The 16,007-nt window shown below is 39.8% G+C and overlaps 3 protein-coding genes across 4 annotated transcripts; 1 reads left to right on the plus strand and 2 right to left on the minus strand.

Moving 5' to 3' along the window:
- Positions 1–242: 242 nt before the first annotated feature.
- On the minus strand, positions 243–6,388 carry plcxd2 (phosphatidylinositol-specific phospholipase C, X domain containing 2). Its single transcript, XM_049749682.2, has 8 exons — positions 5,948–6,388; positions 5,592–5,728; positions 5,397–5,516; positions 5,230–5,283; positions 4,984–5,139; positions 4,600–4,710; positions 3,991–4,121; positions 243–3,608 (listed from the first exon to the last, which is right to left on the minus strand). Exons 1-8 carry the CDS (start codon positions 6,048–6,050, stop codon positions 3,449–3,451), a joined length of 972 nt encoding a protein of 323 aa, XP_049605639.1. The 5' UTR covers positions 6,051–6,388; the 3' UTR covers positions 243–3,448.
- Positions 6,389–6,701: 313 nt separating this feature from the next.
- On the plus strand, positions 6,702–13,094 carry mak (male germ cell-associated kinase). Of its 2 annotated transcripts, none has more exons than XM_049749673.2 (15): positions 6,702–6,848; positions 7,882–8,153; positions 8,759–8,813; positions 8,900–9,021; positions 9,303–9,382; positions 10,017–10,149; positions 10,217–10,388; positions 10,495–10,662; positions 10,736–10,978; positions 11,064–11,272; positions 11,354–11,493; positions 11,560–11,706; positions 12,200–12,319; positions 12,471–12,560; positions 12,714–13,094. In XM_049749673.2, the coding sequence occupies exons 2-15, from the start codon at positions 8,050–8,052 to the stop codon at positions 12,869–12,871; spliced, it is 1,941 nt and encodes a 646-aa protein (XP_049605630.1). In that variant the 5' UTR covers positions 6,702–6,848; positions 7,882–8,049; the 3' UTR covers positions 12,872–13,094. The 2 variants fall into 2 exon arrangements, with proteins under 2 accessions (XP_049605630.1, XP_049605629.1); XM_049749672.2 differs by lacking the exon at positions 9,303–9,382 and adding an exon at positions 9,745–9,827 and having other exon boundaries at positions 6,703–6,848.
- Positions 13,095–13,096: 2 nt separating this feature from the next.
- On the minus strand, positions 13,097–14,469 carry tmem14ca (transmembrane protein 14Ca). Its single transcript, XM_049749684.2, has 5 exons — positions 14,327–14,469; positions 13,769–13,853; positions 13,590–13,691; positions 13,430–13,517; positions 13,097–13,351 (listed from the first exon to the last, which is right to left on the minus strand). The coding sequence occupies exons 2-5, from the start codon at positions 13,842–13,844 to the stop codon at positions 13,294–13,296; spliced, it is 324 nt and encodes a 107-aa protein (XP_049605641.1). The 5' UTR covers positions 13,845–13,853; positions 14,327–14,469; the 3' UTR covers positions 13,097–13,293.
- Between the last annotated feature and the right edge of the window lie 1,538 nt (positions 14,470–16,007).

A 16,007-nucleotide genomic window follows, 5' to 3' on the forward strand; every position in this document is an offset into this window, starting at 1 on the left:
AACTGGAACCAGGGGAGGGAATCTCTCTCGCTCTTTCTCTCCCTCCCTCTCTCTCTCTCTCGCTCTCTCTCTCTCGCTATCACACATACACTCAACACCCCCCACACACAAACTGAGTCTTTCAAACACACAGCATGAGGACACAGACATAATAGGCAGGTGCTAAGAGAGCGCCTCAACTTGACCGCTCATTCGTTTCCAGATGAAAGAGAGAAGCTTGCTGAATTATTAGCCTGGGAAGAAAAGGAGTGAAGGACAAAGAAGAAGAGTCAACATTCTTCCTCACCCACAACACTGATAAAAGGCTTGGAGGCCTTGCTTGGGTAGTCATATTACAAGAAAAATGCAGGATTGTATGGCTAAAATGTTACATTACAGGTTTTGTTTGGATCGATTCAATGGCAACAAAAAAACGACACGAATCATGTTGCAGGCAATTGTTGGCAACACTGCTCACATACAAAGTCAATTACAGTTAGGAATTGAATATGCTAACGTGCCAAAGAAAATAAATACATAAATAAATAAAACAAACTTCTTGGCATTATTTCCCAAATTCCCATTTACGTTTTCTAAAAAAGTTATAAAATGCACACTGAGATTTGGCATGTCTTACAATACAAACAGAAAAGTGGTTCAAGCAGCCACAAGCAAAATATTTGGATAGGTCAACGAGGAAATAACAGAGCTGTCAGTGAAGAGCTCCAGTTAAACTAGCCATAGCTAGCGTCTTTCCTCAAGCTATGAACGCCATCTGAAAAATCTCAAGCATGTCTTGTCATGTCTAGACTTCATTTATCTAGTTCTACATTTGAGCTTCACTGTTTTACTTGGCACGCGTTTAAAGGATGACTTAGACGACAACATGAGGCATTTGGGACGACGACAATATTCACAAGTCACGCAGGAGTGGCTTTAGGCTGCAAAATGAGATAAGTGTTATTGTGGGTCCAAAATGATAAGCCTAGTCTGAAAAAATGTGCTCCCACAAACCCCAAAACAAAACCTTAAACATCTCCTGGTACTCTTGGAATGCATCCTCTACAATAGATAATATCAAGGTCATTTAGGAACATACAATTTTGGGAACATAACATGCATTTTATCATAACCACTACTACTGTACAACCTTCCTCAATCTTCTTTGTTCCTTTCTGTCCTGTCCGTGAAATTAAATAACCAGATAATCACTAGAAAGTGTAATAGGAAAAGCAAAAATTTTAGATCAAGCAAAAAAAAAGAGGGAGAAAAATGCAAAGAGCCGTCTTTCTTGCAGTTCATCTTAATTGAATTTCAAGTGTTTCCATAATGAGATGACATCACCCACAAAAACACACATGGTAACGTTGGACAGCATTTCAATTTTCATGTGACCTCGGGAGGCTCTGGTGATTTTTTTTTTTTTTTCTTGGGAAGCAGTCCCAACCCGTGATTGAAAACCAATCCAGTTTTAGACCATTTTCTTTAACCACATTTTTATGTACATATGTCTTAAAATAAAATCCAAACCCTTTGAAAAATGTTTCCTCTCAGTGGGATGCCCGATTAATTCTGTAATCTGAGTACTCTTCTATCCACAGTAGTTTTAAAATGATCATAATGTCTTGGCTAAAAATATTATTATGCAACGTCAATACTATTTGGACCAAATCTTTATTAGGTACAGTCTTGTTTGTTTTCCCAGCTGTTGAAATACCGCAGCAACCATGGGAACAAATGTGTGTGTCATAGATGTGACATCAGTTGGCACCATGAAGGTATGAGCGGTTTGTGCAGTTTATTTACTCACCCTTTTGCTTGCAAAGTGATGTTAAACGTGGTGGCTTGACACAGCAGACATCCTTCCAAGTGTGTGGTTTTATTTTTTCTTTTTTGTTTTTTTTTATTGTAACACCCACAACAAGTTTACGCCACATGGGTGACATTATTCTCGATGAAATGCAAAAATGTCAGTTCAGCATCAGTGCCACGTTAGAAGTCAAACTAGTGTCAAAACAAGACATAAATCATTGTTTGAGGGATTGGGTCTAATTGTGCTTACTGGTTTAATCGGTCCATCCATCAGACAAACAAACATGGCGTTATTGGGGTCTCTGAAAAGTAATGGTGGTATAATTTCATTTCATGGTTGTTGACTTTATTTTTCTGAAATTGTGATGATAACCACAGAATCAGAAATAGCCCAAATATCAAACCATTTATTTTACCAAGCAGCTGCCAAATTGAACATACAGTTATTTTACATTTTGATGAAGCAACTTTAGAGTGTCCACTACTGGGAGCTAATGCTTTTTTCAAAACATAAGAAGATACTAGGAAGAAAAAAAAAAAAAAAAGAGTGAGCAAGGACCAATGTAAACAAGAGTGGAATGCTCTTCATCAATCCGAGCTGCTCCTTTTCCACTCCCACTTGCCTGCCGTGGAATGCGTAATTACTCCGCAATTAAAATGCTTTTGCCGATGACTTTTAATGACTGCATTCATGGTTCGGCCATAGGAGGTGACGGGCAGCACTTACTATATGAAAGCGCTCAGGAACTTTCTGTTCTTTCCACTGAGGGGGAAAACAGCTGTTGGGAATTGCCCCTCAAGGCAAATCTTTTATTTCTTCTTTTTACTTCTTCCTTCCTATCAGAATTCCTCGAATCCCTTTCCTGTGTTTTTCCCTGCTCAGACCACAGGAATGAAGACACTGCCACTATTTGTAATAAGTGAGCCAACAACACACTTGTATAAATACACACGTTCACACTCTTCTATCTATTATCGTCATGAGCCAGGCATTAGTGTAAATTCAAATATTTAACCAAACCTTGTTTTATAACGCTAACAAAAATACTGTCCATGTATACATTGCATGTGATTTATATGCATTGTGTGAACCCTAACCCTACATTTCCTCCCTCAAGGTTTAACTGTATACATTTCTTGTTTAAGCGTAGAAGAGCCACAATGCCTCTTTTAGTTTCATGGTTAAAAACACTAACTTTAGCGCACAAGCAGGCAGTAAAAAAAATACGATCCAGACTACTTCTAAAACATGCAAGGAAACGGACATTGGACTTATTTCTGCTAATAAATTATTAATTTTACAAATTGTGAAGTTTAACAGAAAGGGATCAGCTTAAATTTTCTTTCAAGTGGTCAGTAAGCGAAAATCAGCTCCACATATTGAATTTTCTGCAATTAATTCATCCATTATTATGCCGATCCCTAATACAAACACAGGCCTCAACATTTGGCACACCTGCACAATCTATACAAAACAAGATGGTTGAGGGGCGGGGCTTTTTTTGCCAGGTGGATACATTTTGTGATGACAACTGACACCTCATCCGTCTCTAAACCGGGGAGCACGCTATTCCAAGAACAATAACAACAGCCACAATGAATGAACAATAGCAAGCAAGCAAGCGGTATAAAGCGGCACACCTTTGTCCAGTTGTTGTCATCTCACTTTCTGTTCTTTTTCAGACAACAGCAAGTTGTTGAGTCTGATGACAACGTTGGCAAAGTCAGTGAGTTCCACAAAGTCAGAGGTAATGATGTTGACCCCGTCCGACCCTGGCCTCTGAACCTCCACCCAGGACATGATGGTAGGAAGGTTTCTGGTTCAAAGAGAAAAAGGGATTAGATCAGATCATGTTGATTTCATGGTGTGGATGAATGAAACCTGTTGAAAACATCCACTCCCTTCACAACTGGGACTGCTGCATGTCAAACGCCCTTTTCTCTCAAATATTTGGCTGGCAGAACAAAACCAGGAAGTCAGTGTGTTTGTCTAAATGCGATAAACAATCTTGTTTCCTCAGAGGTGCCAAATTAGAACTCTTGTCTTACTCAAGCATCCGTTCGGGGGGGTTCGGTCCCTCAACATGACTGACTTTTTCCTTGAAAATGTGAATACAAGAAGGATTTGTGCTCCAACTGATTTGCATTAGTATCAGTCAAGGAAACTTCTCAGTCAGAAAAGAAAAAAAAAGCGCTTACTTTTCCACCAAGTAATTCCGTAGCCCCCAAACCAGACCCTTGGCCACAGTGTTGACCCGAGGTGTGAGGATGGCCTGGGACACGTGGAACGAGCCCTGCTTGGCTCTTTGCTTCAATGTGCTTTCCAGGAACTAAGCAGAAAAATGGAAATGGAAGCAAATTCAGGTCAAGAAGAAGGCAGCAGCCCCACATCAAGTCTCAAGTATGCTCCCAAGAAGGAGCTTTGCCTTGCCTGTCACTCAGTGCTTGCTTCAGTTGCTCTTTTAATAAGTTAGGAATGTGGCCGATGTTCCCTGAGACAACTGAGCCATATATAAATAAGATCAAGTTGAATTGAAATGAGAGATGTGGCAATCTTTAGCCAAGGAGAAATTAACACAAGTCATTCTAGATTCATGGACTACCCCAGAAATGGAGATTTTGTAACAAAAACAGTAAACTGGAATGCCAAACATTTCCGCTATTGTTGATCTAGCAGTTTTTTTAGGTTTTTTTTTTTGTGAGCATTTTCCTTCATTCATGATGAGTCATAATGGGGAAAAGTTAAAAACAAGGTGAAATTTTGTATGAACAAAATTCACATGACATTATCAATAATGAGACACTTACCTGGATGAGCTTGCTTGGATCAGTTGTGTTTGCCCATGGTGCGGGGATCTTGTTACCAGGCCATAAGGCAGGGACGCCCTGAGCTGATGGATGGTGGTAGAAAACAATCACCTGCAAGAGTCAATTACTGTCTTTAAATGATGATAAGATGGAAAAAATGAAACTACTGAGTGATAAAAAAAAATGAAGTTAGCACTTACACAAAGTTGGTGCTCTTTTATAGAAATGAAGGACTACACCAGATTGTATATAATTGAATAAATAAAATCTGACAATACTGCCCCCTGCTGCCAATTATTGTACAATGCTCTTTTCTTCTTTTGCTTTGCTCACTTGCCAATGAAATATAACTCCATATAAATACTGATGTAATGAGAACCTGACCTGATATTTGTTTTTCCAGAGGTAGTCCAGAGTGATGGTCTCCACGTCACAGTTCTTACAAAGCTTACTTCCAAACACTTCCTGAAGCATTTTGATGAGGTATTCATGGTGGGCGGACCCCATGGCATAGTAGTGGTTGAAGTCCAAGAAGATGACCTGTGTCAAACATCAATTGGTTGACCTGCTAAACTGGCATCATTCACCACATTTTTGAAGCTGGTGATAAATACAAAAATAAAAACTTACCTCTTTCCTGTGCCTGCACAAAAAGGAGTTGATCTCTATAAGACCATCTATCACCTTTTAAAACAGGGAAAACATTTCATACTCGAAATCTTGTAGAAACTATTGTCAGATGCAAAGAAGGCACATATGCAACTGGGTGTGCTACGTCAAATGTCTCCTTAGCCCACCTTGTGCCCAAACAGACCGTGGATGAAGAAAATGTCAAGCCCCGGTTGGCCTGGTTTTGAAGAGACCCTGAGATCAAAGTAGCGAATACCTGCATCCAGTTGTTCCTTAAATGACAGATTCTGCGGAAATATACCAGAGCATAGAGTGAGCCTCCGCCGTTACAGAGAATCCAAGGTGAAATTTAGATTCCATACCTGTGTCATGGACCACTTCACCATCACCTTTTTGGCTAAAACGCTAAACATGGTAGCCAGGTACTTGACATAGACCTTTTGATCAGGACCTACTGGAGCACGAACATCCACCCAATAGGTGAATGAGTCATGAGACCCTGGAGGGGGGAGAAAAAAAGAAGAGCCAAAATTGATGAAAAGATGAGAGCCTGATTCTTTGGAGCCAATGAAAGAGGTTAGTTATTTGCTGATTAGTCCAAAAATAAATTGCTATGTGGTTTGTGTCATGGATTTGAATTTGGGCTCTAGTGTCCATGTGGTGTTTGCATGTTTTAGACAACTAGGTCATTCCAGATACATTGAGGGGGATGGCTCACCTGGAACCGCAAGGTGTTTGAGTGGCATGACAATAAGTTTGGGGGGCAGCGAGCCCATCCAGTCGGCGTTGGCGTTCCCGATCCCAGCAGGTCGAGTCTTCATGCCTGCGTTGTCCAAAAACGGCCCTTCAGGAAATCGCTCTGCAATGCAGGTGCCAAGTGTGGAACGTGTTCCCTCCAGCCATCAGTAGTTTGGATCCACTAGACATCATCTTGCAATGCTAAATGTGCTTGCACCATGATTGCCTTTCTGCTGACTGGTCACTGGAACAAGTTCTGGTTTCGTCGGTAGTGGTGTTGCACGTTAACGACCTTTAGTAATCCTCTTAGGAAGACATTCCACTCATTATCCCCTGACACCCAGCTGTCTCTTATCCCAGGACGTAAAGACCACCCTGAGGCAGGACAACTCATGTGCATGGTAATTGTCTTTCATTCTTTCTTTCTTTCTTTCTTTCTTTCTTTCTTTCTTTCTTTCTTTCTTTCTTTCTTTCTTTCTTTCTTTCTTTCTTTCTTTCTTTCTTTCTTTCTTTCTTTCTTTCTTTCTTTCTTTCAAGCATATTCATATACACATGATGATACATTATTTATATAATTATATTTAATATTTATATTTTTAATATTAAAATATAATCGTGTCAGGTATTTTTACGTCATGGCACTAATTAGTTAAAGACAACAAGTCCCACGATGCATTGCGTTGTTATGTCGGAAGTAGTGTGTTTTCGTTACCATGGAGAGCGCCCTCGCATACAGACGCACGCACAAAAAAACACGCGCGCATGCTCACACGCTCGCACAAAGGTATAATCGCAAAAGCGAGACGCTGCGCGAATTCTACGGAAAGAAAGTGTCGCTATCACCAACAAGCAGAAAACAAGGAGACGCTTCCATAAAAAAGGTGAGTTCAGAGCATTTCTTTGTGGAAGGCTGGACTTGTTGGAAGACTGGAAGAGCTGGCAAAAGCTAACATGCCAACCACAATTGTTTTTTTTTTTATTATCATCCTCTGCTAAACGGTGATAGATTTTAAATATCAGCTTAGGAACAGAATTGGACTTGGACTTTGGGTAGAAGTATTTGCTCCATCTGCAACCTGTTGTAATAGAGTAGAACAATCTTTTTTTTTTTTAATACAGAAATGGCCATAGATGCCTTTCCATGTGCGCTTTGCCGAACAATTGACCTTGATGAGCCACCTACTGTCATGGGACATGGATACATTTTAATTCTCTTAAATCCTGCTAACAACAGGTGCCATATGTGAGGGTGAAGTGGAGTGCTGGCTGGCCATCTGTCCTCCGGCTGTACTTCCTGAATAGTCACAGTCTTCTTAATCTTGATTTTTTTTTTTAAAATAGAATAGTAATGAAATAGAACAAAATCTATTTTTGGTCGACTTTTTGAATTAAATCAATCAAATGTTATCAAAGCTGTAATTTATAAGGTCGCAATCCCACATTAAAAAAGTGGTAATGGTAGTGGGGATAGTTGTAATTCCGAGAGAATAAAGTCAGTATCGTGAAAAATTAGTTCCAGTACATGTTTGTATTTAAAAAAAAAATTACAAACTATAATTGACCTTTTATTGGGTTCATTCTATAAAATTGGCACCTGATTGCTTAGCTCAATTCTAACTTGCATTGACCAGACCAGAGTTGACTTACATTCTAAATTTGTTCTACTGTAATAAAGCTCATGCAGTTTAGCGCTAGACATGGCGGTGATATAACATCTTATCTCCATCCCTGTTGGCCTAATCTGCTGAGAGCTCGCTACATCATCCACTTAAGGTGTGCGCGCGTGTCCTAGTGTGACACCATTGTCACTGGGACCAAGAAAACAGGAAGCTATTTTTCTAACAAAAACAAATCAAATTGTGGGAATTATTTTTAGTAGATTATCTTAAATGTATTTCTGATCAATCTGTGTAGGCTTGCCACGGCTGACGAGTGGTGACACCCCAACCCTCCAAAATGAGTTTTGAATCCTTCGCCTCATTTAAACCACTTCCTTGGAAAAGTACAGACAAACTCTCCAGGAAGAATAAGGGAGATATTTAAAAGATAATTTTTGAAAAGCTGATAAAACCATTGTGAGGCATGATGAACCGTTACACCACCCTGAAGCAGTTGGGTGACGGAACTTACGGCAGCGTGCTGATGGGAAGAAGCAACGAATCTGGAGAACTTGTTGCTATTAAAAGGTAAGGATGATTTTTAGCTCAGATGTATGAAATGAAAATGATGTCACCAATTGATTGGGAAATACATTTTTTGAAACAAATAGTACTTTTGATTCTTGGCCTAATGTTATTTTAGCCTATCAGCAGGGGTAACCAAACTGCTTGTATGTCTTTGTTTCAGCAGGCTTCAATAATACATGAGCAACCCAAGCATGTGTCTGCAGCTTGATTGTTTGGTTACTATGTAAGACAATACATGCATGGTGGTGAAAGGGAGTGAAAGTAGAGGGGAGGAGGGTGTGTCACTTTGCTGACAAGCCCGAAAATGGCAGGCAGCAAATCTATAAGGAGATTATGATATTCTCTTGAGTGCCGTGTTAACGGGAGCTGAGGAGTTTTAGTATAAATAGCATTGTGAAACACGTCTGCTTTACATTTAAGCTTACCATATGCATGTACAATTATGCAATTTTATATCTTGGTTATTGTTATTATTCAAATAATGATATTCAGCTATGCAGGAATTATGCCCGAATTTTGAATGGCACTATCAAACCATGTGATTTAATATGCCGTCTACCTTGTTCAGCTGAAACAACTCAAATATTCACAACTATTTTTCACAGAATGAAGAGGAAGTTTTATTCATGGGAGGAATGTATAAACCTAAGAGAGGTCAAGGTAAGAACGCTTTTTAATTACCACTAGTACTGACTGTAACCTGGCTATATGGTCCTGAGGTAACATTAGTGCTTTCTATTTGCCAGTCACTGAAGAAGCTGAACCATGCAAATGTTGTCAAGTTGAAGGAAGTTATCAGAGAGAATGATCATCTGTACTTTGTATTTGAATACATGAAGGAGAATCTCTACCAGCTTATGAAGGACAGGTAAGGAAAAATATTACAATGCTAGGTGTCAAACACAAGGCCCGGGGCCAGCTACGGCCCGCTACATCATTTTATGTGGCCCGCAAAGACAAATAATTTGTCAATACTAAAATTAGAAATGGCCTTTTCTCCAATTTTTATTACCATTTATCTTTCTAAAATATTTGAAGCTGCACATGAACATGATCACATTTGACTTGTAAGATTCCAAAATAAAATGTTCTATGTGATGTTTGACACGAGCCTGATTTATGGGAATTCTTTTAATCTTCTGTTTACAGAAGGAAATTATTCCCCGAATCAGTGATAAGAAACATAAGCTTTCAGATATTACAAGGTCTATCATTTATTCACAAACATGGTAGGTGTTTTGCAGTTCCAAATGAGTGGCCTCTCACTATAAGATTCCCTCGAAGATTTTAATGATGTATCATTGGGGAATGATAAATCCCGAAATATGGACTTTTGACTGGGTAAAATGGTTGATTACTGGGTGGAATCTTGTAGTTTGAGAGGTCACCATCGCCGTCTGAATTTACATCTCTTGCCTATTTCTATTAAACTAGTGGGTGGATTCTTTTTCACAGTCTTGCGGCAATAACAAAAAATACAACTGTACAAATCATGCTCATGTTTCCACACATCTAGTTTGCATGTCCCTTTCTTGACTTTGGTCTTTTTGTTTTGTTTGTCTTGCTTTTCCTGTCTTTGGCCTGATGTTAGAGAGAATAAGATGTTCTCAGAGAATGAACTTAGGAACATCATGTTCCAAATATTAGCTGGTTTGGCTTTTGTGCATAAGCATGGTAAGTAGCCTTACTCTGTCGCCACTTCTTGTTCTGTCAGTAGGAGTAGTTGAGTTGCATTTGTTAGAATTAAAAAAGAACTGGACAAAAAATACATATTTTACGCTTGACTTTTTGTCCAGGAATCTTTGCTCATGTAGTATCTGCATATCTCAACTACCATTATATAATGTAAAATATTGATTCCAGGTTTCTTCCACCGAGACATGAAGCCAGAAAATCTCTTGTGCATGGGCCCAGAACTGGTCAAAATAGCAGATTTTGGTCTGGCTCGGGAGATCCGATCAAAACCCCCCTATACTGACTATGTGTCCACAAGATGGTGAGAGCTTGTGTTTGTATTCAAACATTCCCTCTTGTATTTAACTGAGATTGTTTTTTCTGCCTAGGTACCGAGCACCAGAGGTTCTGCTCAGGTCATCTACTTACAGTTCTCCTATCGACTTGTGGGCTGTGGGATGCATCATGGCAGAACTCTACACACTCAGGCCTCTTTTCCCCGGGAACAGTGAAGTGGATGAGATTTTCAAGATCTGCCAAGTCCTAGGTACTGTCAAGAAGGTGAGACAAATATGCACAATTTAATCAAACAAAAATACTTCATCATACATTGAATCATGGGGAGTGTGAATGAAAAAGACAGATGGCATTTTATTATTTTTGTTAGCTGGAGTGGCCAGAGGGCTACCACCTGGCTTCAGCTATGAACTTCCGCTTCCCTCAATGTGTGCCGACCCCCTTGAAGACACTTATTCCCAATGCCAGCAGAGAGGCCATTAATCTGATGAAGGACCTGCTTCAATGGGATCCCAAGAAACGACCCACCGCTGTACAGGTAAGCGTCCCAAACCACGGCTTCTTGTAAATATTACATGACTGTATTGATGATCTGTGTGCTCTCTGGCTAGGCCCTGCGTTACCCATACTTCCAGGTCGGACAAGTCTTGGGTCCACGTCCTCACAGCCAAGAAGCCAAGAAGGTCCAAGCCCGACAAACTATCCAGAAGCAGGTCTCCGATTCTCGAGTGGAGCCCAAACAGTCCTCCTCGGAGGTCAAGGCCTCTGAATCATCACCCCAACGCACCCAACGGCCTCTGCAGCAAATCACCCTGCCTCAAGCTTCAAATAAACCCGGTGGCATCAACCATGTCGTGAGTTCCTTTGAACTTAAATTCTAATCTCTGACAAATGCATTCATCCCGAGCGTGATACTTGACTATGACCGGTTGCCCCCAGGAAGCAGCATCGCAGGGCAATGAAAACAAAATTGATCCAGGTGGACAGGGCGTGGTGAAGAACGGAAGGCGCCGCTGGGGCCAGACGGTCGTGAGGACATCAGACAGCTTGGATGATCTTGATCAATCAGACATGGCTGCTTCTCACTCAAAAAAACCCAGTTTGGGAAATTCAGAGGAGGAGAGGAACTCAAACAAACTTGGGCCACAGTATGTGCTGAAACTTAAGACATAAATTGTCCAGCTCTAGAGATATTAACAAATGCAATTTCCTTTTGTTTAATCATACAGAGCCAGAGAAGACAAACCTCTGTATTCCTTCAGCACTATTACAAAACTACCTAACAATATTAAGGTGGGTCCAGTGGACCCCAATGTGCCAGGATCTGCGGCGCGCCAGCATTACCTCAGCCAGTCCAGATATCTGCCTGGTAAGACTTCACTGCTTCACTGTGAATGCTGCGACAGTCTAATGTGGCAGATATTTGTTTTTCAAGGTTTGATCGGTAAGACACAGGCAATGTCAGGAGAAAAGGCGCTGAGCGGTATGACGTTACGGGACCTGTGGGAGAACTCTTCAAACACTGTAAACAAGACAATTGTTCCCATTGGAGCAGGATTACCCGTCAACAGAGCCAATCCAGGTGAATAAATCATCAGGACACAAATGAGAATGTTGTGGTTGGTAGATGGGTGCTGTCTAAAGGTCCTTGGTTTTCAGATTAAAGTTCATTTTTATTTAGATCGGTTCAGTTAATACATTATGGTTGGGTGTAACAAGCGTTACGAGTTGAAATACACATTTACACTGGAGAACTAAATGAGGCGCAATAAATAGACCATTGAAAATCAACCACAAGTATCTTCATAATGGTATCAAATTGGTAATAAAAATTGCTAGCAATGTCTCCATTTTTTAAAAGTGAAGACAATTTGTAATTTTAAGTATTGACATGAAGTCCATGCACAATTTGTCTTGGAGGGCCACATAAAATGATGTGACGGGCCGTATCTGTCCCCCGGGCCTTGAGTTTGACACCTATGATTTAGACTGATAACCTTCTAACGAGTTTTTTGACTCTGTTTCTCCGGTTAGTGTAATGGACAGCTCATTGTTTTTACTTCCTTCCTTTTCAGGTAATTTTGTGAGCACCAAGTATAACTTATCGGCCGGCTACATCCCTTCATTACAAAAGAAAGAGGTTGGCTCTGTGGGACAGAGGATCCAGCTCGCTCCTTTAGCCGGCCATCACACGGGTAAACAATCCTCTCGGGTATTTCTGACCAACAAACTATAGCTTGACTGAAACCTCCCACTTTCATCTCATTTCCAAATTTTTGTTTCTAAGCATGTGCATGCAGATTTGAACTCACTTGAGGTCTTTCTTCTCGTTTCTCTTTCTTTCAGTCAATTCTTCCTCTTCTCCTGAAAGTAAAAAAGACAAAACAAAATGTTCAAAAACAAAATCCATCTCATCTTTGAGTGAAACTAATGAAGGTATTGTGATTTTCTAAACAGCGGCTGTCATTCACTTGGACATAGATGTAGTTTAGCGTAAATAGACAAGACTCACCTGAGTAGTACTTCATTTGCGCCAAATGCATCTGACAAACGATTTGACTCCATGTCTAAAACACTATTTTCTTCCAGATTACAACGGTTGGAAGAGGAGGACAGAAAGAACTCAGCTAAAAGGCAGCAGCTACTCAGTTCTGGGGAAAACTGGGAATCTCATGTCCAGAGTTCCCGCTGTCCAGCCGGTCCACGGTAGAGTCGACTGGACTTCCAAATATGGTGGAAATCGGTAGCAGGGTGAAAGAGGGGATTTCACTACCGGTTGAGTAATATCAAGTATTGTTTCTGCCTCCGTTTTCAATCACCTTTGTAACTCGCTGGTACAAGTCTGTACTGTAATGTCAGATAATATGTAGCCATCAATTTATGTAATGTTTGTTAATTGTTTTGTATATGTTTTATACAAACAAATAAAGAAACTAGTGATTATGTAAAAAAGAAAATCACTAACATCTATATGGAATTTGATGCTTTATTTCAATCTTTTTTTTTGTACAAAATGAGTTCAGCATACAATATAATTCATACTCCAAGAAATGAAGCATTGACCTGAATTAATATTTTATGTCTACATGATGCATACAATATTTTTGCAGAAAATAAGACTAATTAAAGCTAATGCTTCATTTTTCTGCGTAAGTGATGGTTCTCCTCATCAGGACTGCTGAGGTTTGTTTAGAAGCGCCATGCTGAGTTTCCCCACCATCAGAAGACTTGGAACGCAAAGAAATAAAATCAGGTCACTTTGACAGTGCAGAAATCAAACAAGTCATGCAACGGTGCAAAACTACCTTGCACCCGCCATTAGGCCGGCAGGCATGAATTTCCTGGAGCCATAGAACCTTTTTCCCATGACACCTGTCAGTGCACCTGATGTAGCTGGAACACACCACAATGCATTATCAATGTGAAAATGAAAAAGGCAACACAATAATAATCATAAATCCTTACCGAGAGACAGCCAAATATTACTGGGGTCATTGGAGATCTGATAGGCGCCAACACCTGCGAGACCCCCAAAGAGAAGTCCGGCAGCCAGGGAGGGAACACTGCCTGAAAGAAGCCACACACAAGAGCTCAGCACCTGCATCTGACATCCCGGACGTGGAGGACGACTCAATTGCACGTACCTGCTTTCACATAGCCGATGACTCCCCCAGATGCCACCAGGGCTGCATATCCATATCCCACCCAATCCACAGACATGTTTGAAACCTGTCAGTACCAATGTTCCCATTGTTCATTTTAATGACATTTAAAAAGTGACAAAATACCACAGCACAAAATTATTAATACTTAAAGAAGTAAAAATCAAACAATGGTAACCAACAATTACCATTGGCTGACTTGATCACAATGCGCAAGACAATATAGAAACAACTTTGAATTACCATGCATTCCTCCTTATAGCACAAAAACTCACAGATACAACAAGTACTTAATATCTAAACAGCTAAACATAAAAGAATTAACACGATGACACAACGCAGTTTAAATGTTCATGCGTCTGGCTGCAGAGATAAGCCCAACTGTCACAAGCCAATGAGCAATACGCATTTTAATTGTTTCACACATAAAAGCAATGCACGTTTACAAACTAAGCGAGTTAGCGAGACACTTTGACGACCATAGAGTCAATGTAAGGTTCAAATAATATGTAACACTCCCCCAGAAGTATAAAACACAACCTTGCTGGTCTGGTTTGTCCTCTGTTGTTGCCTGTTCCTTGTTTCCCACCGGAAGCTAATTGTACTTACACAACACTTTAGCGAAATGTATGATGGGAAGTTGAGTTTTTATAAGCGAAGCCGCTAAAACACTGCAATACTGGATACTTTTTTGTCTGCCCCTATCCCCTTTATACTTTAATAGGCATCTAAATTTAACCCATCCCTAGATGAAAATTTACGCATTATTCAGTTTATAGTTTGGCAGTAATACCAAAGTATTAAACAAAATCCCCAAAAACTCTTCCAGTTCTGTTTTGCTAAACTTTTGAATAATAATTATTTATTTGCTATATTTTCTGATCCTCTATAACTAATAATAATTGTAAATCCTACTCATTCATGTATAATTGAATAAAAAAATCTGAAGATTAACTTTTGGTTAGAATGGCCTATGTCCATTTTGTAAACAACATCCAAAATGCTTGCTTGTTTTCACTGGTTGTTCTTTTAATGGAGTCAACAAACACGACAAAATGATTTTGTTAAAGTCAAACAACGTAGTGTTTCACTTCACTTTTGGGGGCGTAAACTGCACATTTCTATTTAAGCGCAAGATGGCGCCAAAGGATAAAACTAAGTTGCATTTAAGTGCCACTTGAGTGCCTCATGCTTTTCTATCGAAAGGTGGCGTAAGAACACCACAATTTATGCACATCAGGGTCACACACTTTCGCTCAATACAATTTGTGCTGAAGAGGCATGCATGACATGTATTCAAAAAGTTGGACGATTTAGTAAATCTAGATATAAAGTGTCATTTAAAAAAATATTTTTCTTTTCTTTTTTTATAAATATAGAAAACATGTCTTACACGTACAGTCACATCGGTGACAATAAAAAAATTAAAAAACGATACCAAAATAATTCAATAACAACCGCAAACATAGTAAATATTAAATCGCTAAATACAAAAACATTGTTGCCATTGCTGCTGTAATAATTATTTCAATGTTAATGGGAGTGCCTGAGGTGCACGTTCTGACGCTTAAAGACAGCTTGCAGGTTTAGGACATCATACGCCTCGGGCCTGGTGAATAACAAGCTCCAGACAAACTGGCTGGATATTCAAATAGAGCTAGTTAAGGAAATAAAATACAGTCGCCATCTCCTCTAGTTTTAAAACAATATTCACCACATTTAGTTTTTGCTCGATTTGTTCAGCTGTTAAAATATCTTATATTAAATAAAATCAGCGTTGTCTGTATAATATATATAATTATATATATATATATAAGAGCGAGTGGGACGTGCAGATAAAACACGGAATTAATATGCAGTACAACAGAGAAACATAAAATGCATTGAATAATTAAGACTACTAATATAATAAATATAATTTAAAGCTTTGAGTACGAGCATCACGAGCGCACGTGCCAGCGTGTGCCAGTGTGTGTGTGTGTGTGCGTGTGCGTGCGCGCGCACTTAGTACGCACATTTACATGCGCGAAAAGAAGACAAGGGGGTGGGAGCTCACTCACCGTTGGCTTGAGGCGGTCTACGTATTAGAAATAAACAGTGGCTAAATAAATAATGACGACACGGCAAAGAAGTGCAGGAGCCAACAATGTTTACCGTTTGAGTTTTTAACTTGTTTTATATGATCTTCTAACGTGACAAAACGGTGGACAAAATCGTAGGC

The sequence above is a fragment of the Syngnathus scovelli genome, chromosome 18 (assembly GCF_024217435.2).
Source record: "Syngnathus scovelli strain Florida chromosome 18, RoL_Ssco_1.2, whole genome shotgun sequence".
Classification (NCBI taxonomy): domain Eukaryota; kingdom Metazoa; phylum Chordata; class Actinopteri; order Syngnathiformes; family Syngnathidae; genus Syngnathus; species Syngnathus scovelli.

Coding starts and splice junctions, on each gene's coding strand:
- plcxd2 (XM_049749682.2), bottom strand. CDS start 6,050: ATGAAGACTCGACCTGCTGGGATCGGGAACGCCAACGCCGACTGGATG. Junction 5,140..5,229: donor TGTGCAGGCACAGGAAAGAG/GTAAGTTTTTAT, acceptor TGTTTGACACAG/GTCATCTTCTTGGACTTCAA. Junction 3,609..3,990: donor CGGAATTACTTGGTGGAAAA/GTAAGCGCTTTT, acceptor TCTTTGAACCAG/AAACCTTCCTACCATCATGT.
- mak (XM_049749672.2), top strand. CDS start 8,050: ATGATGAACCGTTACACCACCCTGAAGCAGTTGGGTGACGGAACTTAC. Junction 10,979..11,063: donor CCGGTGGCATCAACCATGTC/GTGAGTTCCTTT, acceptor GGTTGCCCCCAG/GAAGCAGCATCGCAGGGCAA. Junction 11,494..11,559: donor CCAGTCCAGATATCTGCCTG/GTAAGACTTCAC, acceptor TTGTTTTTCAAG/GTTTGATCGGTAAGACACAG.
- tmem14ca (XM_049749684.2), bottom strand. CDS start 13,844: ATGTCTGTGGATTGGGTGGGATATGGATATGCAGCCCTGGTGGCATCT. Junction 13,518..13,589: donor TAATATTTGGCTGTCTCTCG/GTAAGGATTTAT, acceptor GGTGTGTTCCAG/CTACATCAGGTGCACTGACA. Junction 13,352..13,429: donor GGCCTAATGGCGGGTGCAAG/GTAGTTTTGCAC, acceptor TTGCGTTCCAAG/TCTTCTGATGGTGGGGAAAC.